The sequence below is a fragment of the Pelodiscus sinensis genome, chromosome 11, assembly GCF_049634645.1.
Source record: "Pelodiscus sinensis isolate JC-2024 chromosome 11, ASM4963464v1, whole genome shotgun sequence".
Lineage (NCBI taxonomy): Eukaryota > Metazoa > Chordata > Testudines > Trionychidae > Pelodiscus > Pelodiscus sinensis.
The window spans coordinates 33702205-33722950 of record NC_134721.1 but is presented as its reverse complement, the minus strand read 5'-3'; the positions used below and the strand labels follow the sequence as shown (position 1 = coordinate 33722950).

The window sequence follows — 20746 nt, the reverse complement described above, 5'->3', positions numbered from 1 at the left end:
AACCAGGCCCTTGTGCTCTCATGTTTATGGAGCATGGGCACATACAACTTGCCACCGTTAGACTCAATGTGGACTGTGTGGTCAGGGTCCTAGATCATGTACTGTTGTCACTCACATGGTGGTGGAATCCTGCATCAGTGTTGCGGGGGGGCTCCGTCCCTGTCACTGACCCTTGTCTCCAATGCCTTGGACTTGAGGTGGGGAGTCCACCTGGGACATAACTGCCAAGTTTTGTAAAGGCTTTGAGCACCTCTACTTGCACGTCAGGGACCCTGTTCCACCATGTGACCTTAATTTTCTGCTGTCATGGCTCACAGGTCCCCCCTTCAAGCCTCTGGGTTCCTGCTCTCTCCTCCTCCTGTCCTGGAAGGTTGTGTTCCTAGTTGCAATAACATCCACCTGCCAGGTCTCTGAGATTAGGGCTCTTACCTTGGAGCCGCCCTAAATAGTCTTCTGTAAAGACAAAGCCCAGCTGTGGCTGCACCTGCCTTTCCTGCCCAAGGTGGCCTCACAGTTTCATATGGGCCAGGACATTTACTCCCCTGTCTTTTTTTCAAAGCTGCACAAATCAGAAGAGGAGTACGGGTTGCGTTCCCGGGGTGACGGGAGGGCACTGACCTTCTACATTGACAGGACCAAGCCATTCCGCAAGTCGACACAAGTGTTCGTCGCAGTGTCTGCTCAAAGAATTTCTTGGATCACTGCCTGCATTCACGGCAGCTACGATCAGGCAAAGGTGCCGCCTCTGGTGAGTGTCACTGCCCATTCAGTCAGGGAGCAAGCCTCTCTGGAAGCTCAGCTTCCCTAGCTCAAGTGCTTAGCCAGGACATCTGCAGGGTGGCCATCGGGTTGTCAATCCGCACGTTCACATTCATAGGAGGGTTCATGGCGGCCGCCCTGCACCCGGTGCTTTGGGGGGTTCTGCAGTGCCCAGGGCGACCAGTGGGATTGACCTGGCACTGGCAACAGGAGTTGGGCTTCCCCCGCCCTGCACTCACCAGTGTCAGGAGCAGCCCAGCCCCAGCCTGCACCACACTGCAGGGCCAGGGCCTGCTCCACTCAGAGAGTGCAGGGCCAGGGACAACTTCCCCCTCTATCTAGGCCCCACCCTGCCATCTCCCAAACGAGCTGGTTGCTCCTTTTCACTGCAGCAGTGGGAAGCACAGCAACCTGGCACCAGCTCTTTCTGTTCCCCAAGTAATGTGGCTGGGAGCTGTGCTCTGGGGAGCGCAACAGGCTGGGGCCAGATTGCTCCACTTCCCAGCTCTGCTGTGACTGCAGAGGGCCCTGATCCCAGCTGCCAGTGCAAGGTTCCCTGGTAATCCCCCAGATCACTTGACTGGGGGGAGGGGGTTAGGAGAAATGCTCCAATGAAGGCAGAAGGGTGCAGAGCTGGGGTGGATGAGGCAGAGCAGGGATGGAGTGGGGGTGGGGGTAGGGTGAGGGTGAAGCAGGGGCAGGAAGAGGCAGAGTGGTGCCTGGACGGAGGGGGAAGTTGTCCCTGGCCCTGCACTCTCTGAGTGCCAGCGCTGCTCACATCCCATTACGCACTTACCCAGCTGGCCCTCGAAAGTGCTGGCTTCGGTACAGCAGTACTGCAAGCTGCTAGCTAGACAATGAACTCTGAGTCCATCTCCGAGGATGCTGCTTGTGGCTCACCTAGAATGGAATGAACACGAGCAAGCACTGGATGAAGGGAAAACTGTTACCTACCTTTTCATAACTGTTGTTCTTTGAAATGTGTTGCTCATGTCCAGTCCAGTCATGTCGAGTCCCCCTAGCCCTCGGTCAGAATTGCAAGAAAGAAGGAACTGAGAGGGAGTGGGGTTGGCAGTGCCTAATATACCAACACATGGGTGCATCACGCAAAGGGGATACTGCAAAAGCAAAAATCTCTGATGACTGTGCACATGGGCGTGGACACATCTAGAATGGAATGGACATGAGCAACACACCTCAAAGAACTCATTACGAAAAAGTAGATAACCGATTTTTCTCCTTGATGTCCCACACGGTCTCCCAGTTGGCTGCAGAGCCAGAGCCCAAGGTGTGGTCAAGCAGGATGAAACAGGAGCCTGGGCACTTACCCAGAGGTGACAGTGGATGGCTAACCACCTGGCCCATGGGCTCCCAGCTCAACTTGGGAGGAAGGCAGAGGGGCAGCAAGATGGGGTGTGGATGGGAGTGTGGATGAGAAGTGCTGGGAGAGGCCTTGAATTTTGATAGCTCTAGACCACCATGACCAGAATCCCAGCTAGTCTAGGGCATTGGGGGGTAGGGCGGGGAAACTATGTGCTGCGACTGCAGGAATGGAGGCAGAGGAAAACGGAAGTGCTGCTCCTCTCCTGCAGTTCTCTTCCTTCGGGCCTGCCCTGCCATAGAGCCCCCCTGAAATCTGAACTCTGCCATAGAGGGAGAGAGGTAACACATTGCAGCTGCCTGTAGTGCACCTCCTCCCTGTGCTCGCTGCAGTCCATACGCTGCAAGACCCAAACCCCATCCAGTGGCAGTAGGTGGTATCGCATCTTGTCTGCTTGCCGCCGCTCCAATCCTCCCCCCCCAACACACACCTCCCAGACCCAGAAGGGCACCCCAGTCTCAAGACGTCTTTTTTCTCCACTCAGCTGCCCTCATGTCCAGGAGCCCCCACTTGTGGTGGTGAAGGAGTAGCCACGCTCAGTCAAATCTTCATGAGGTAATGGGTGGGTGTTGTCCACCTAAGTCCAGGTTTTGGAGGATGTGGAGCAGGGCATAGTAACCCTTATCGATGGGCACATTGTGGGTGATCCCTTCCATCACCACAGTTCAGCACTATACTTGCAGGGCAAGGAAGGGGAGCCCAGATGAAGGGAAAGGCCAAGCTGTGAAGGAAGCAGTCCTAGTGGTTAGAGCATGGGTTCTAGGAGGCAGGACTCTCCTGGGTTCTCTCCCTAAGCCAGGGAGAGGAATGGAGTTTAATAGTCTGAGCAGGTGGTGCTGGGAGGATTCTTGGATGCTATTCCTTTTGAAGTAGGAATAAGAGATCCTCCGGAAAAGGGCTTTTTTCCGGAGGATCGGGGCTAGTGTAGACGCTCTTTTCCAGCTTTTCTAAAAGCTGGAAAAAAGCGGCGGACATTTTTATTTAAATGCCGCGGGGGATATTTAAATCCCCCGTGGATTTCCCTATTACGACCTGTGAAATTAGCATGCCCCTTTCGGAAAAGGGGCCAGTGTAGACGAGCCCCATGACTTATTCATGCATCCTGCACTCGGCCTGGCATCCTTAGCAAGGGGGTGGGTCTGGGTCCTGGAAAGGGAAGAGCTTTGGGTGAAAAGGGCTGGCCTGGGGGCCAGACCCCTCCCAGCTAGTCCTTCATGGCCAACAGCCAGGGCTGCAGTGGTGGAATCCAGGACTCCTGGTGTTCTGGAGGTGATCTGAAATGCCTTGGGCAGCGATGTGCAACCCAGACTAGTGAGTGGACCCCATGAGTGGCCCTCCTTCAACTCAGTGGGCCGAAAGTAGTAACCAGGATAGTCTTCCAGGATAGGGTGGCGTTGCTAATGGTGCTTGTGTAGCTAGATTTTGCAGGGTGTGCCAACTGAACTGTAGCAGCTCTTTGATTGGATGCAATTACTCTCACAGTTAATGTTGTGTGCAGTCAGCAGGCATCTCACTTCACATGCCCTTTTGCAATATGTGCAGGTCATGTTAGTAATACAGGTAGGAAAAAATCCTACATGGTGGAAGCCAGCAGAATCGAACAACCTTGTGCATGGGCATCAGGAAACAAAATATCATGTGAGTCACACACAGAACCTCGATGGGCTGCTTGAGGCACACAGACTGCAGGTTGTCTATCACTGGCCCAGGGCTTCTGGCCACTGCTGCAATGGCTGGGAGCCCCAAGCCCTTTTTGCTTTCCTCTGTGGGCGGCCCTGTTGATAGGGTCTGACCGCACTTTAACATTACTGCCCCTTTTACTCCAGGGCTATGTCTACACTCGCAGCTTCTTGCGCAAGTACAGACATTCTTGCGCAAGAATCTGCAGAGCGTCCACACGGCCTGCCTGCTCTTGCGCAAGGAAATTTACAGTACGGCGTGGTAAGAGAGGGCTTCTTGCGCAAGAACTATGCTCTTTTTAACTGGTGTAAGCCCTCTTGCGCAGGAGCTCTTGCTCAAGAGGGCAGTGCGGATGCTCGGCAGGAGTTTTTTGTGCAAGAAACCCTTATGGCTAAAATGTCCATCGGAGCTTTCTTGCGCAAGAGAGTGTCCACACTGCCAAGGATGCTCTGCGCAAAAGCACAGCTGGCACATGGCAGTGTGGACGTTTTCTTGCGCAAGACTTCTTGCACAAGAACCCCTGTGCAAGAAGCCGCCGGTGTAGACATAGCCCAGGAGTGAAGTGCAATAGGTCCAGTGTGAGAGAGAGAGAGAGAGAGAGAGAGAGTGTGTGTGTACGCGCACGCACAGTAAGAAGCCCCGCTGCCCATGCAGTGAGCAATGTCCTGGGGACCCATGTTAGGTGTGGAGAATCCCCCAGTCCTGGGAGTGTTGTGGTATCCTGCGCTGTGATGGGGAGGCATTGAAGTGCGGCAGGAATATCCTGGGCCCCATGTTCAGGCTGGGACCCCTGTGCTGCGATGGGGCTGGGGGGGGGGAGCAGCCTCTGCACCATTTTGGGTGGGGGGGGCCTCTCCCTGCCCTGCAGTTACCCAGTGGGGCGGGGGGGGTGAATCCACGGGCGCGGCCTGCTCGGGGGAGCTGTGCCATGTATGCCCCCCCCCCGGCCCCACACTGGCTTGAGGGGGCTGCACAGCGGGGCGATCCCCTGCCCGGGTTGACACGTGACCCTCGGCACCCGGGGCTGCCGCTACTTGGAGTCTATTGGTTGGGGGCGGGGCTACTCACCGTGTGACCCCGCCCGCCCGCCGCCACGTCACACAAGCCAAACCAACCCAGGCCACTTCCGGCCCCGCTCCCTTTATATCCGGCCCGTTTCCCTCCGTCACTTCCGACCCGGCCGCTCCCTTGTCCGTGAGCTGCTGCTGCCATGGCCGTGTTCCCGCTGCTCCGCGCCCTGCTCCGCCCCCGCCTCGCGCCGCCCGCGCGCGCCGTGCACACGCACCCGCCGGAGAGCCACGTGGGGCCGCTGGTGAGAGGGGCGGGGGCGGGAGCATCGCGGGGGGTGGGGGCCCCCAGGATAGCGCCCCCCTGCGGGCCCCCGCCCTGAGCTCTGCCCTCTTCTCCCTGCGCAGGAGTCCGTCGTCGGCCTCAGCACCTTCTTCCTGGCCTTCATGGTGCCGGCGGGCTGGGTCCTGGCCAACCTGGAGAACTACAAGAAGCACGAGTGAGCGGGCCGGTTCCGAGCCGCGCCGGGGCCCCCATCCCGCACTCGGCCCGTGGCCGCTAACTTATTCCGGGACCCCACGTGGGCCTGACTTGCTTCTGTTACAATAAACGCTGTTACAGACTCTGACTCGCTGCCTCCTCTTCCCTGCGGTGTGAGCCCTGCGCCGGGTCAGACCTCCAGCTACTCTGACCCCCGTGGGTGGGGAGCCCCAGGATGTACCTGAACTCTCAACTCCTCTCCATCCAGGACTTGTGTAATCCCTCTGATCCTTTGTCCTTGGGCAGGACCCCACCCCACAAGCCCAAGGACAAAAGATCAGAGGGATGGGCAGGACCCCACCCCACAAGCCCATGCCTTCAACTCAAAGTACAAATGCCTTCTGGAGAAAGGTGGTAGAGGATAGGGTTTGCTGAGAAGCTGACACTCATGTAGGTCATGAAATCACTGGTGTGGGATGAAGCCATCTCCTGACAGTTACAGCAAGCAGCAGAATTCCAAGTCCTACCTATAGCTGCTGGGTGAGCTGTCTTGAAGTATCAGCTTGACTAGTGCTGCTCTGAATAGTTTTAACCCTTTTCTGATCCCTGGGGCTATGTCTAGACTGGCATGATTTTCTGCAAATGCATCTAATGGAAATTTTTTCTGTTAAAAGCATTTGTGGAAAAGAGCATCTAGATTGGCAGGATGCTTTTCCACAAAAGCACTTTTTGCAGAAAAGCGCCCATGCCAATCTAGATACCGTTTTGCACAAGAAAGTCCTGATTGCCATTTTCACGATCGGGGCTTTTTTGCGCAAAACAATACCGCGTTGTCTACACTGGCCCTCTTGTGCAAAAGCATTTGCGCAAGAGGGCTTTTGCCTGAACGGGAGCAGCATCGCACTTCCGCAAGAACACTGACAATCTTACATGAGAGAGTCAGTGTTCTTGTGGAAATTCAAGCAGCCATTGTAGACAACTAGCAAGTTTTTCTGCAGAAGCAGCTGCTTTTGGGGAAAGACTTGCCAGTCTAGATGCAGCCTGGTTGTCTGTATTTGCAATGGTGGTAATTCCCCCTGCTGTATCAGTATTTAAAACATTGGGTTGGATCAGGAGTCAGATGCTCTAGTTCTTAACTTTTTCCCTCTGTTTAGCTGCTTGAGAATAATGGTAGATGGAAGACTTTTTTTAGCCTTAAGATGACTGTTCCCCTTTTCCTCCCTGCCCCCCACAACACCATTCACACCCACCCTCTTTAGTGGAGAGTCCAAGAAGGAAAGTCTGACTCTGCTGTGTGTACAGATCAGATTAAAAGGGTCATGTGGTGGATCAAGTGTCTACAGCCCCACAAAATGAAAAGGGTTTAGAGAAAGGATGCTCTTGATGCTGCTTAATTCTTCATGGGATGCTCTCATGGCTTTGTGGTAGAGGGTAGGTGTTACCCTTGCACTCCCCTTTCCTGTAGGCTGAGGCTAAGCACATTGGGCTGTCCTTTTTAAGATGCTCTTACAGTGGGGTACATTGGACTTACATAAGATTTCCCAGCCTATGCTAGAGAGGAGATGGCAGCCTTACCATACCCTGCAGCAGAGAATTAACCTCAGGGCAAAATTTCTCTCCCTGTTTCAGTTGCACTCAAATCTTCACTTCTGTACTGAACAGCAGCTTCTTGGGTCATACACTGCTTGTGCCGTCAGGGTGACCTAACAGGAGGTATTCCAGCAGTAACAAAGGGTGATTCTACTATGCCGCATGCATGGTATGTGGGACTTCTATGGCAGGGCAGCTAATCACCATGGAGTCAACTGTTAAATGTAAGAGGCAGCAACAGCTTTTCCTTCCCTTAGCTAAGCAAGGTATTAGGTTGGAAAGGGCAGAAATGCCACCTGAGAACAGGGCCTCATTTCCAAATGCCCAGCTCCTTCCTTGCAAGGCATTTGCTCCATACTCCTATTATATTTCCATACTCATATTTGCAATTACAAAGGGGATGCACCCCATTTGAATGCAGGAGGCTTGAATGCACCAACCAACCTCCAGGTGTGATTGTGTTAATGGGCTGTTATTCTTGCAGTTGGCTTGGGAAGCACTTTAGCTTAACAGGGTGCCATTCTAGCTGTGTTCTTCCTAAAGGGGCAAGAGAATATATGGAGATATACCTATCTCATAGAGCTGGAAGGGACCTTGAGAGGTCATCAAGTCTACTCCCCTGCCCTCACAGCAGGACCAAGTACTATCCCTGACAGAAAATACAGGACTATGCAGCACTTTAAAGACCAACAAGGTGGTTTATTAGATGATGAGCTTTCATGGGCCAGACCCACTTCCTCAGATCAAATAGTAGAAGAAAATTGTCACAACCATATATACCAAAGGATACAATTAAAAAAAAATGAACACATATGAAAAGGACAAATCAAATTTCAGAACAGAAGGGGGTTGGGGGGGAAGGTAAATGTCTGTGAGCTAATGATATTAGCGGTGATAATTATCATTAGCTCACAGACATTTACCCCCCCCATCCTGTTCTGAAATTTGATTTCTTTCTCATATGTGTTAATTTTTTTTAATTGTATCCTTTGGTATATATGGTTGTGACAATTTTCTTCCACTATTTGATCTGAGGAAGTGGGTCTGGCCTACAAAAGGCTCATCACCTAATAAACCATCTTGTTAGTCTTTAAAGTGCTACATTGTCCTGTTTTTTGTTTCAGCTACACCAGACTAACATGGCTACATTTCTATCACTATCCCTGACAGATTTGTCCCAAAGGGCCTCTCTCCTTCAAGGATTGAGCTCATGACCTTGGGTTTAACAGGCCAATGCTCAAACCACTGAGCTACCTTTCACCCTGAAGATGGAGACTTTGATTCTACTTAAGATCCATCATGGCAGGCTTCTTTATTCTGAACCTGCAACCATGCCCCCTCACCGCAGGGCCATAACACTCCATCTATCTGCAGCAGCTGTTTGCAGTCAGATCACAGCACTAGATCAGCAAGGAGTCAGCTAGGCTATGTCTACACTGGTGCAATCTTGCGCCAGAGATATGCAAATGAGGCTAAGCATGGAATATTGCTGAGCCTCATTTACATACCTAATGAGCTGCCATTTTTGCAGAAGAGGCTCTTGCACTAGAAGGAGCTGTCTACACTGCCTCTTCTTGCACAAGAAAAACCCTCTTGCGCAATGCCGCTACGCTGATTATTTTCAGGAATAATGGCATTGCGCAAAAGGATTTTTCTTGCACAAGAAGGGCAGTGTAGACAGATCCTTCTAGCGCAAGAGCCTCTTCCGCAAATATGGTGGCTCATTAGGTATGCAAATGAGGCTCGGCAATATTCCACACTTAGCCTCATTTGCATATCTGGTGCAAGATCGCGCCAGTGTAAACGTAGCCCTAGGGTGCGTCTAGACTGGCAAGATTTTGCTTTGCGCAAAATCTTGCCGCCTGTCTACACTTTGTATTGTACAAAATCAGTGGTTCTTGCGCAAATACTCCAATGCTCCCACTCAGGGATAAGCCCAAGAGGGCCAGTGTAGACAGCCAAGTTAATTTCTTGCGCAAGAAAGCCCGATCGCTAAAATGGCCATCGGAGCTTTCTTGCGCAAGAGAGCGTCTACACTGGCACTGATGCTTTTGCGCAAAAGCACATGCCAGCATAAACGCTCTCTTGCACAAATACTTTTAACGGAAAATTTTTTCCGTTAAAAGTATTGCGCAAAATCATGCTAGTCTAGACACAGCCCTAGAGTCTCCGTAGATGGAGGAAGTGTTTCTCTGTGCCCAGGAGAGGCTGTTAGAGATCAGCACAGAGATAATTTAAGGGGCTGGAAGGAAGTTAAATGAAAGACCCTGTAACATGGCTCAGCAGTGGGAGAGGTTAACTCTTCAAATACCCTAATGGAGAAACATCCCCCTAGCAGTTTTTAGAGTGTACACTTGCTTAGCAGCATAATGTGGGGCATAAATTTCCCTGAGGGATGGGAGGTTATGTATTTAGGATTCCATGCCTTTAATTTGCAAGGCCCCCTCACACTGGATAAGTTCTCACTGTTTAACATAGAAAGCTGAGATGTGGATGGGTGTCACTGCTGTTCACAGAGGGAGTTGGGTTGAGCCAAAATTAGAACCTGGAAGTCCTGGAGCTGTTTCATACCTATTTTGCAGCTACGTAAGCTCAGAGTCTTCAGGGTGCACTGCTCAAAGCTTTCCCAGCTTGCTAGAGATCTCTCTCAAACATGCTGTCTGTGGCAAGGAGGTGGGACTATTCACATAGCTAGTAGATTTTATTTTCTGCAGCAGAACCTGGATGAGCCAGTTGAGGTCAGGGCCCTATTGTGTCAGATGCTGTAGCCAAAACATGAAAGCCAGTCCCTGCCTCAGAGAGTTTACAATTCAAACAGTCAAAGGAGAGAGGGGAAGAAGGGCCATTCAGTGGCAGAGCTGGGACTAGAACTCAAGCATCTGAGTCACTTTCCAACATCCTACTCACTGAAAGAGCTACAGAAACTCATCCAAAATTCAGCGGCTTTGTCTACACTGCACCCCTTTTCCAGAAAAGGGATGCAGATGAGACAAATCGGAATTGCAAATGAAGCGGGGGATTTAAATTTTCCCCGCTTCATTTGTATAAACATGGCTGCCACTTTTTTCTGGCTCGGGGCTTTGCCAGAAAAAAGTGCCAGTCTAGACGGGGATCTTTTGGAAAATAAAGCCTTTTCCAAAAAGTCCCTTATTCCTGATTTTAAGAGGAATAAGGGACCTTTCGGAAAAGGCTTTATTTTCCGAAAGATCCCCGTCTAGACTGGCACTTTTCTCCGGCAAAGCCCCGAGCTGGAAAAAAGCGGCAGCCATGTTTATACAAATGAAGCAGGGAAAATTTAAACCCCCTCTTCATTTGCAATTCTGACTTCTCATCTGCATCCCTTTTCTGGAAAAGGGGTGCAGTGTAGACATAGCCAGCCTGTTTGGAAGAAACTGCTTGCCTGCTCCAGGGTCTAGACTGAGACCAGGGATGTTCAAGATCTCCTCCACTTGCTTCCCCTGGAGGTGGAATGGGATCTGAGATAGGGAACAGCTTGGTGGATGGGCTTATGGCCTCTCAGGAAGCTTGTTGACTCATATGCTAAGCCAGAGAGATCAGCAGTTCACTTTATCTAAGAAGCCAAAGCTACATTTCCATTCCCCCCCACACACCTAGACCCAGAAAACCATGATTATTCCAAACATGCCCCCAGAGAAACCACCGCTTCATGCCCCCTTTATCTATTTAATGGGACATTGCCCTGCCAGACCCCTCCTTCCTGAGGAGTGGGGTCAGCTGTTCAGCTAATATCATGTGGAGATAGCTGGGTGGGTCCTCAAATCCCTATTGACCAACAACATCCTGACACTGATTGGCTGGATGATTAGAGAAATACAGGTTTGGGAGCAGAGGTAGCTGGGAGGCTGATAAAAGGTAGGAAAAGGACCTACAAGGAGTCTGTTGGTTGGTGGGTGTAGGGCCTAGTGTAGTGGCTGAGCTTGTTTATGGTAAACTGTTTTTGCAGCTTTGGTTCACTGGATGATTCCCTCTGGGAGGGAGGGTGCATGTGTTTATCTGGGCTTGTAAGGGACTTACTAACCATCTCACTTTGAAGGCTCCCAGCTATTGTAAAAGGAGCGCTGGGGTGTAATGCAGCCTCTGTTAAGGGAAAAGCAACAAATCTGAGGGTTGCCCTACTCTAGACTCTGTGTTCCCTAAGGCTCATTTCCCTCCCTCCCCCCACTCTTGTCTGCAGTGGAAGGTGTTGTGGGCCCTGTTTAATGCAAGTGATTGGTACCTCACTTCTTGTGTGTTAAGAGTTACTGGGGTAAGTTTGGCTTGTGCGGTGCCACCTGCAAAGCTCACCCTGGGGTGTCTGTGCTCATGCTGCATTGGTGGAAGACTGGTGCATGGTGGGCAGGCATCCTAGCATCTTCTGAGTGGGTCACCTTGTGGAAAGCTGCTGTGTGTTGTGGGGTGCCTACATAGCTCTGAGTAGCTCTTTGTGCCAGCTGGGTTGGCTGCAAACAAGCCTGAGGTAAAGCTTCCTGGGGGGTTCTGGGAGAGCAGTTTGGAGATGTGGGGATGACCCCCCACAAACCCTAACTCCCCTTTGTTCTCCTATCCCCGTCTGTGCACTCCTGTGGCTTCCTGCAAAGCTTGGTTCTCTACCCCAGCTTGTGCATCTCTTTGCAAAGCTTGACCCATCTATCCTAGGCCATTACTGACAAACACCAATGCACCACCAGCCACAACCCCCTTCCCTACTCATGGAAAATAGCTGCCCACCTCTGTGGTTCCTGGCATGTGGGTGTCATGGCTTGCATGCTGTTAAGGCAGGGGGTCCCACCCTTTGTATTCCTGACCCAGTGGATCTCTACAGTGGCTGTTATTATCAGGTGTGAAGTAGCCAGTGCTGACTCCATGCACACAAGAGGGCATGAGATAATGTGGTTGTTCCAAGCCATGCCCATATTGTATTTCTGGGGCTGGAGCTACAGAGCTGGGTAAACTAATGTAGCTTTTCTTTTCCAGTGACAGTAACTGGGCAGGGACTGCCAGCCAGGGGCCTTGGATGCTGCAAGGGAAATGGTAAGCTACTCCCATGTGGGAGGTTGCCAATGGGCTGGCTGACATGCGTACTGTGACAGACTGGTGTGGCTGGCACACTTATGCCAGCTCATGTTAGTGTCCTGTGTTGCAGCACAGGACTGGAGTGTATTAGCTCAAGTAGCTCATGTAAAACGCAAGAGATGAGAAGATGGGGTGGGGGCAGTTGTCCTCCACTGCCACTGAGGTCAAGAAAGTGGGTTTGCAGCACTGGGCATTCAGGTGTCTGGCCCCTGGAAGTGAAGCGGATCACTGGGCTGCAAGAGGTGCTCCCACCAGGCTGTTTAGGAGGGCAGGGCAGGACCAGGGCTTGCAGGGGGTAATAGAGAATCAGAGCTCAGGTGCAAGTGGGATGCCAGTGGCAGTCAGGGTACCTGGTGAGGCAGAGGCAGCAGAAGCCAGGACAGGCAAGAGCTGCTGGAGCCAGAAAGTGTTTCCTGGGGGAAGCTGAAGGCAAGGAGGGGAGCAAGAGGGCTCTGTGGGCTGAGCTGCCGAGCCAGAGCATGGCTAGAGAGGCTTGAGACTATAAGAGTGGCAACAGAAAGGGTTGCCTGCTGGCTCTAAACCAGAGAGCCAATGCTGGGGGCCAAAGGCAGGGGAGAGGCAGAGGGGTTCACCTGATCATGTCTTGTCCTCCAATCCAGCTTTCTGGTGCCTAGTGAGAGAGGACAGGGACAATCTCCCAATGGAGAGGCCAGAGGGAGGTTCCTAGTAGGAAAAGCAGGGTTGCACTCCAGCTGGAAGGCCTGGGGTGACCATCCAGGCAAAGGGACAGAAGACCCACCAGGAGCCTAGGTGTGGCTGAAGACACTGGAGCATGGTGTGGAAGGACAGTGAGGCTGCTGGGGTGCCTGCTCTGAGGAGCAGGGTTTTGTGGGCTGTTCTCACTGGGTCTGAGAAGTGACCTTTGGGATTCTTGTTCTGCCCTGACTTGCACTATGGGTTCAATAGCAAACTGCCCTCACAGAAGGGTATTGGAGCATGAGAACCTGAAGTGGAGTCTCTCCCTGCCTGAGAAGGGAAACTAAGGCAGGGGCATTTGCTGGGCTGTGGCCTGTTGCAAGAGAGTGCACTGTCTGGCAGGGCAGTTAAGCTGTGGAACAGGCTTCCAGGGGAGGCTATGGAATCTCCCCCCTCCCCCAATTGGGATTTAAGAATAGGTTGGATAAAGGCCTGTTGGGGATGGACTAGGCTGATCCCACCCCCATGCTGAGGCAAAGCCAATATATGGTGACCTGTCCAGGTCCCTGCCAAACCCTACGTGGCTATGAAATCCCTCTTGATTTTGCCTGCCCTGGATGTAGCGCTGTGACACTGGACTTGCCCAGAGGCTGCTCCACAGGAGAGTTGGGTGAGCTTTTTGGTTCTGGCCAAAGAGTTGGGCTGGAAAAATGCAGATTTGGCAGCATGTTTAGTAAATTCATGCTGATTTGCTGAATGGTTTTGGTTGTGGGAGGTGAGTAGGAGGGAGCAACCAAAACCATGCCAACCTGCACTCCCAATTTTTCCACTTTCTTTATTAAAAAAAAAAAAGAATTCTGCACAAATTGCAATAAGTGGAATTAAAACTAAAATAATTTGGGTCAATAGCGACTCTTGGGCAAACTTCCACAAAAGTGGAATAATTTGGGTCAAATTTAACTTTTGATTTGTTCAGAATTGCCCAGAAAGGAAAAACCTGTTGTATGCCCAATTCCATTTCCAGCTCCTGGGGACTGGTAATCACGAGACAAGTGGGGTTGGGGGTTGGGGTGTCTGAACAACTCCTGGGCTGATTCAAGCAGTTTGCTACTCAGGTGCATAATGGGGTGGAGTTTGAGTCTCTCAAGAGAGTCCCTGCAGCTGGGGGTGAGAGGAAATTGCTTTCCTCAATGCACAGTTGGCTTAGTGTCACCTGGGGTTTTCTGAGCCTCAGAGCAGTGATACTCAGACCAGAACCAAGGCTCTGGGGTCTGTCCCTGTAGCTGATGCACCACCCAGGGCTGTCCCATAGTGCCTGGCTTGAAGCATGAATGGTTGGGCTCTGAATTGGGTCCCCCTCTTGCTTTCCAGACCCAGAAAGACGTTGCATCCTGCTGCAGCATCCCCCTTTCCAGGATCTCCCCGCTGGAGGCTGTGGTTGGCACTGGTAGCTCATGGGAGGATCCCAGCACCCCCATCAGAGCTGGCAAGCCAAGGGACAGGCCTGCATCTCTCATGAAGCCCCTGAGGAGCCAGAAGGAGAAGCAAAGCATTGCCAAGCGGCTGAGTCTTGGCTTCACCTTGGTGCCCAGGAAGTCTCCGCTGGGCTGTTATATGGGCAGGCCTGTGCCTGCTAAGACCTGCTCCTTCCGTCGAAGCCTGCCTGTGGATGCCTGCCTGGGTGTTCCCTGGCAGCCTGCAGTGGTCTCTTCCAGCACCATTCCCTTCCACAGGGCTTCTGCAGTGTCCTGGCGGGCCGGCACCGCCCTGAGAACAGGCCATGCCACTGACCAGGCCTGGCTCAGGGGGAGCAGAATCCCTCTGCTGCACCCAACCAAGCCATCTCTGAGTAGAGTGAGACCTGTCTCTTCCCCTGTGGCAGTGATGCTGTTTGAGCCACCCAGTCCTGTGACCCGGGAGCCCAAACCCACAAGCAGGAGCAAGCTTGCTCTGGTCAAAGCTGCCATAGATTCCAGGAGGTGAGTGGGGCACTCACTGTTCTGTATAGTCCTGGCACTGAGGCCCCTCTGCCTTCCACCCTACTCAGATGGCGGGGTTATAGGGTGGGGAGGGGGGCTCCTCTTGCAGGCAGTCATGAGCCCCTCTCCCTGTGTTCCTCTCACCAGAGAAGCAAGTTTGGCAGCAAAAGGGACCCCACTATGTTCCTCTGCAGTGATGGCATTGTCCTCCCATGGCATCCCACTGGGCCTAGATGCTCCAAGGGAGGCTTGTATCTCTCTAACAGTGGGGTTCAGTGGGCCCCTGTAGATCCCAGCTTGCACTAGGGGGGCAGCTGCTGTTGGGTGGCAATCTAGATATTCAGTGTGGCAAAACCAGCTATGATTCAAGGCCTCTCCAAGGCCATTTTGGGGTGCAGCTGTGCATCTCTCGGTCCTAATTTGGAGTCCCTTGGTCTCAGTGCTCATCAGAGAGCCTCCCCCAAAATGCCCTGTGCTCTTCTTTGAGGCTTGTCTCAAAATAGGGTGAGGCAGCTGGATTGAGAGGGGCTGCCTGGGGAGCTGTCTTGCTGTAACCCCACCCTTCCTAGAGGCTGGGGAGTGTTGAGGGGTGGATATTCACCCCTTCTCCTGCTCTGCCCCCAGAGCCCAGCAGGCAGAGTGTCAAGCTGCTAAGGGCGAGGTGGTGAAGAAACCTTTATCCAAGGAGCTGCCTCTCCTATCCTCCTGGCCTACCATCCTGGATGAAGAGGAGGTGGGATCGGAGTTGGACCAAGCCAGCCTGGCAGTTCCAGAGCTGCCCAACCAAGCTGGCAAGGTATCAGTTCCCTGCCTGGCTGGAGACAGCTGTGGAGGATTTCACTGGAGGGGGTTTTGGGGAGGAGCAGCAGGGGAGGTGTCTGGCTGCAGCGTGTACTGGAGTGAATTGGAAGGTTAGGCAGTGACCAGAGAATTGGTGGTGGGGAGGAGAGAGGAAGGTGCTAGATGGGGCTAGTGGAGTGGTAGTGGTGGTAAGCCATTTGGGGTGGAAGGGTTGCGGACAAGGATGATGGATATAGCAGATGGCACTGACCGAATGGTCAAGATTTAAAAAGGGGGGGGGGGGGGGCGCGCTGGTGACATTACAAGGAAATACCTGGGCAGAGGAAGCAGGCTGCTGAGTGAGGGGTGGGGGGACAGGCCTGGGGACAGCAGAACTTGAGAGGCTATGTGGTATTTGGGGGGGAGGATTGTGGGGTGGGGTGTGCGTGATGGGGCAAAGGCCTGTACTGTGCTGCTTGGGCAGGGGGACACTAATGGGCAAGAACCTTCCTTATCTGGAGAGGAGCCAGTCTGCTCCCATCTCCCTCTGTTCCAGGGTGCCTGCTGGGAGGATGAAATAGCACTGGAGGACCCAGTGACTCAGGAGGCCCAGAACTTGGAGGTGGACCCAGCTTTCAGCCAACAGCCTGCAGGGGCTACTGGCAACACTTCCCCTGCTGGCAAGGGGGGTCAGGTGAGGCATCTGGCTGCCACAGAAACCTCCCCCTTAAAATCCACCTCAGTGCTGTGACTGGCTTGAAATCTGGGGGGCTGCTACAGAGGCTGAGGTAGCTCTGTGTCATGACTCTGTGCTGGCCTCTTGGTCCTGGGTTCCAGAGACCGAGCTCCTCCATGTCTTCCTTTTAGTGATCTGAAATCCTGCAACCACAGAGTTTCCGCTCAGCCCCTTCTCAGGGACCAGTGGCTTAGGCTTTTGGGGATTAAACTCGGGGGGTAAGGAGGAGCCTGGGGCAGTGTCCCAACTCTGCAGCCAGGGTTTGGTCTTCTGTGGGGACTGAAATACCCTGTGACCCAATCCTCTTGACCTTTTCACTAGCCGATCTCAAAGTGCTTCACAAAGATGGTCAGTCTCCCTTCCCCACACAATTTCCCACCTGGGGGAACTGAGGCACCAGAAGTCAAAGTGACTGGCCCCTAGCAAAGTTGGAATAGAACCTGGTTGTCCTGGTATGTCCAGTGCTCTAGCCACTAGGCCACATGCCCTCCCCTAGTATGGATTCAGAGTATAAAGATGTTTCATGCTGGTATAACTCCCTACCATCTAGGAAGGGGAACAAGCTATTCCAGGATAAGGACTTTATCCTGGATTAACTGCCTCTAGGAGTTGTCCAGTATAAGTATATAGGCTTCTTCTAAAACCTGTCTCCTGAATCCACAGCTGTACAGAACAGCCTGCATAGAATAGGCTGAAGCTGGTGGTAAGCCCCATAAGCTCAGTGGGATGTGGGTCTCACCCATGTCCTTTTTCTCTATTACCTCGCAGATACTTACAGTGGATCAGTGAGGTCTGTAGACAATGGCAAGAAACTACTTTAGGCATCTGGTAAGTGATCCCCTTGGCTGACCTGAGGCCTGGGAATAGGTAGATGGGGAATCCTGAGTGGATCTGGTTTTTCCTGCCTCTGGGTCTGAATTCCATTGTGGGTCTAAGTGCTGCTGCTTTACATGGGGCTGAGATGACCTAATGGGCCCTTCAGATCTGAGGGTCTGTATGCAGGAATTCCTATGGGAAGTGCTTTGCTGCTTTTTTGTGTGTGTGTGTGTGGGGGGGGGGGGGGCAGGGTAAAGGTGGACTGCAAGAGTGTGACTGCACTGCTTCCCCCCCCCCCACACACACACACAGTCCCTTAAGTACGTGGGGAAATCAGCCCCAGCATTCCCCCTGGCAGGCCAGAGCACAGGGGAGGGAGGCTTGGGCAGTGCGCTGCTCCGGCCTTCCCCTGGCCAGCCAGAACATGCTTAATGTGGAGAACATGGAGGTGCGGGGGGGGGAGGGAGAATGCTTTCACACCCTTCACACACCCCTTAAGTGCAGGCTGCATACTGTGGCTCCTGGCAGAACCTAAGGGCCGAAGCAGGGTTGTAATGGGTTGGTCCTTGGGTAGGTGACTGTGCAAGCCCCATGGTGCCTGGGAGTCAGGGGTGGCCTCAGTGTGCTACTAGGCAGTGTTGTAGGGAGGGGGTGTTTTCACCTCTGTGGACCCAGGTGTGATGGACGGTTGGGGTGCTGTGCACTCCCAGTTGGTGCTGCCCCACTGCCTGCCATTAGGGGGTGCTGTGCTGCTGGAGGTGCACTCTTCCAGCCCTGCGCTCTGGTCATTGATCACCGAAGACTGCCTGGCATGTATCCTGGGGCTGGACTGGAATAGGTCTGTATGTAAGAGTTGCACGGGTGTAGCTCTCCCAACACGGTAGAGATGCTGACATACAAGGAGAGGCTGGCAGCACCCCCATCCCTGTGAGGATGTAGGTGAGTAGGCACAGTTGTGCATGGCAAAAGCCCTTGTTTGGGTCTCTGATACGTCACTTACAAGGCTATGTCTATACTGCGCTGTCTTGTGCAAGAAAATATGCAAATGAGGCAAAGCAGTGAATATCGCTGTGCCTCATCTGCATACTTATTGAGACACCATTTTTGCGCAAGGGGCTTTTGTGCAAAAAGGAGCCATCTACACAGCTCCTTTTTTGCACAAAAACCCCCTCTTGCGCAAGAGCTGTTCTGCCTGGGAGGAAAAAAGTGGCAGCTCATTAAGTATGCAAATGAGGCACGGCGAGAGTCACTGCTTTGCCTAATTTGCATATTTTCTTGCATAAGAGCACAGTATAGACATAGCCACAGTCGGCAGCCGGCCCATCCTGAGGCTCACTGCTGTAGATTGGGAGGAGGGGGATTCATGACAGCTGTTCTAGGAGGGGATGGCTGGGTGGATTTCTGGGATGCCCAGCTGGCTAGGTCTGGCTATAGTAAGTTCCAGTTCACTGTGGTGGGAACCTCACCCACATTGTCCATTTCTGCACAGGCTCAGGAGGGATTGGGGTTTCCTAGCAAGTGGTGAAGGGCGGGCTGGGCTGGGGTGTCAGTGGGAAGGGCATAGTAGGGTGGCCCAACATAATATTATTGTGACCATGCCAATTTTAGGGTCTGTCTTGTTCACAATTATTGCTCCCTCCACTGCTTCCAGGGGAAAGCCTGTTTTTCAAACTTAACAGGTGGTCACATAGCAGGATGGGTTTTCAGCTTGCCTGGGATGGGGGGGGGTGTACATCTAGAAACTGAGAGGGACAAGCAGCATATGCAGGATTCCTAACCTAAGAGGGGGCTAAGTTGGGCTTGGTGCTGGCTGAACTGATGCCCTGATGGTGTAATTATTCCTTTTGTCTCTAGCACTGCAGGCCAGTGTGTGGAAGAGACTATCCAAGTGGTCATGCCCTGCCCCGGATTCATCTTCTCTCGCTGCAGAGTGAACAAGTTGTGGCCCTGGCCTGTATCCCTTGCTCCCTCTGTCCTTGCTGATCTTTCCTTCCCAAATGCTTATCAGAAGAGATCCCATCCTGTCTGCATTCAGAAGTTTCCAGAGCTGTTCTTAGCCTCCCAGTTGCATACAAGCTGTAACCTCTGAAACAGCTGTGGAGCTAAATGTATCTATTTGGTTCAGAGCTACAGCCTTCCAAAACTGTCAGTGTTGCTCCCTTCTAGCTTTTATATCTCTGTACCTGAAATCTTTGCAAAACCATGTTTTATGTGACCTGTACTGAATTCTTAATAAAAGTCTTTAATAAAGGTCCAACATGGTGGTGGAAATTGTGTTGAGGAACTGGAGAAGCTGTGGTGTATTATCTTCTGAAAGGGGGGGGCCAAGAGGTGACTTGATCAGTCTAAGGCTGTCTACACTGCAAGGTTTTTGCACAAAAACCTGTGGAGCGTCCACACCTCAAATAAGCTTTTGCACAAGTAAATCAACAGTAAAACAGCAGAAGAGGGCTTTTTCTGGCGTAGGTAAACCTCATTCTATGAGGCATAATTCCTTTTTGCACTACAGCTATTGCGCAAAAAGGCAAGGGTGGATGCAAGAAGCCCCTATGGGGAAAAAGCACAGGTGCTCTGATGGCCATTCAGAGTTTTCTTGCACAAGAGCGTCCATGCAATGTGGATGCTCTCTTGCGCAAAAGCACATCGCTTTTGTGATGTGCTTTGAGGTGTGGACGTGCTCTTGCACCAGACATTTTTGCACAAAAAGCTTCTTGCGCAAGAAGCATGTAGTGTAGACTTAGCCGAAGTGAGTGTCTCCATGGGAAGAGATGTTGAGCTGACTAAAACTTCCTTTTAACCTCATTTGGAACAAAAAAAATGGAATTTTTGTTTAGGAAATAGTTAAATTATATTGTTGAAGAGCTTCCCTTTGTCTTATGGTTTATCCGTTGTTGCTTGGGTACTTAACTCTAAGTGTTCTCTTCCCCCCACCCCCCCTTCAGTTAATCATTGCTCTGGAGTGGAGGTAGAAATGAGGGGTTCAGTATGCCCTGGGAAGAGAGGATAACACAGCCTTCTCACAGCAGCAACTTGGGGCCAGGTGGAAAATGCTTGTTGATGGCAGCTGAAGCAGGCACAAGTGGGGGAGGGGTGCATGTCTTCCCCCCCTCCCATAGGGGACTGCTATAGTGTTTGTCTATCAATAGTTGTCCCTTTTTCCACCTCTGCCCCCTGCTGACATAATGGGGTTATAGATGTCCCAGTCTCCCTCTCTGGCTCCTTGCTGCCTCCTTGTAGTCATTCTGTAGTACAGTATAGTTCCCTCCCACCAGACCCCCCCCCCCTGTTTCTCATAAAATGGAAAAGATCTAATTCAATGCACATCCCGCTATCATGGCACAACCAAATCATGACCTTGCTTTCAGTTAAGAGAAAGCTACATATAAACTACAACCGAATTTTCTACCATTTAGGAGGAGTTCTTGGATGGATGGACAGATGCACATTTCTAAAATATATAGTATGATCTTATGCAGTAGAAACTTAGTTACACAAACAGTGGGAATGGAAATTGTTCATAACTATGAATGTTAAGATGGTTCTTTTAAAAGTTTACAACTGAACATTGACTTAATAGAGCCTTGAAACTTTACTATGCAGAAGATAAATGCTATGTTTAACTATCTTAATTTACATAAAATAGGCACAAGTTTCCTTACTTTAAAAAAAATCAATTAATGCACCATAGATACTAAAGATGCATCAAGGCATTTATTCAACTTTTCCACCCTTAAAGCCTGGTGATCTAGCCAGACCATTTGCAAGTTGTCTACCATTAGTGTCAATCTCCTTATACCCCCAGTCTGT

General features: G+C 51.8%; 1 protein-coding gene and 1 long non-coding RNA gene across 5 annotated transcripts; both read left to right on the top strand.

Annotated features, from left to right (window-relative positions):
- Positions 1 to 613: 613 nt before the first annotated feature.
- LOC142830942 (uncharacterized) lies at positions 614 to 5456 on the top strand. Its single transcript, XR_012906503.1, has 3 exons — positions 614 to 748; positions 2625 to 5132; positions 5236 to 5456. It is a non-coding gene; the product is annotated as an uncharacterized LOC142830942 (long non-coding RNA).
- A 4813-nt stretch (positions 5457 to 10269) lies between these two features.
- On the top strand, positions 10270 to 19196 carry LOC106732155 (uncharacterized). 4 transcript variants are annotated; one of them, XM_075939093.1, is made up of 7 exons: positions 10270 to 10771; positions 11873 to 11929; positions 14000 to 14607; positions 15232 to 15403; positions 15911 to 16081; positions 16892 to 16951; positions 18794 to 19196. In XM_075939093.1, the coding sequence occupies exons 2-6, from the start codon at positions 11927 to 11929 to the stop codon at positions 16910 to 16912; spliced, it is 975 nt and encodes a 324-aa protein (XP_075795208.1). In that variant the 5' UTR covers positions 10270 to 10771; positions 11873 to 11926; the 3' UTR covers positions 16913 to 16951; positions 18794 to 19196. The 4 variants fall into 4 exon arrangements, with proteins under 4 accessions (XP_075795208.1, XP_075795207.1, XP_075795206.1 ...); XM_075939092.1 differs by lacking the exon at positions 10270 to 10771 and adding an exon at positions 10807 to 10845; XM_075939091.1 differs by lacking the exon at positions 10270 to 10771 and adding an exon at positions 10867 to 11165.
- The last annotated feature ends 1550 nt before the right edge of the window (positions 19197 to 20746 follow it).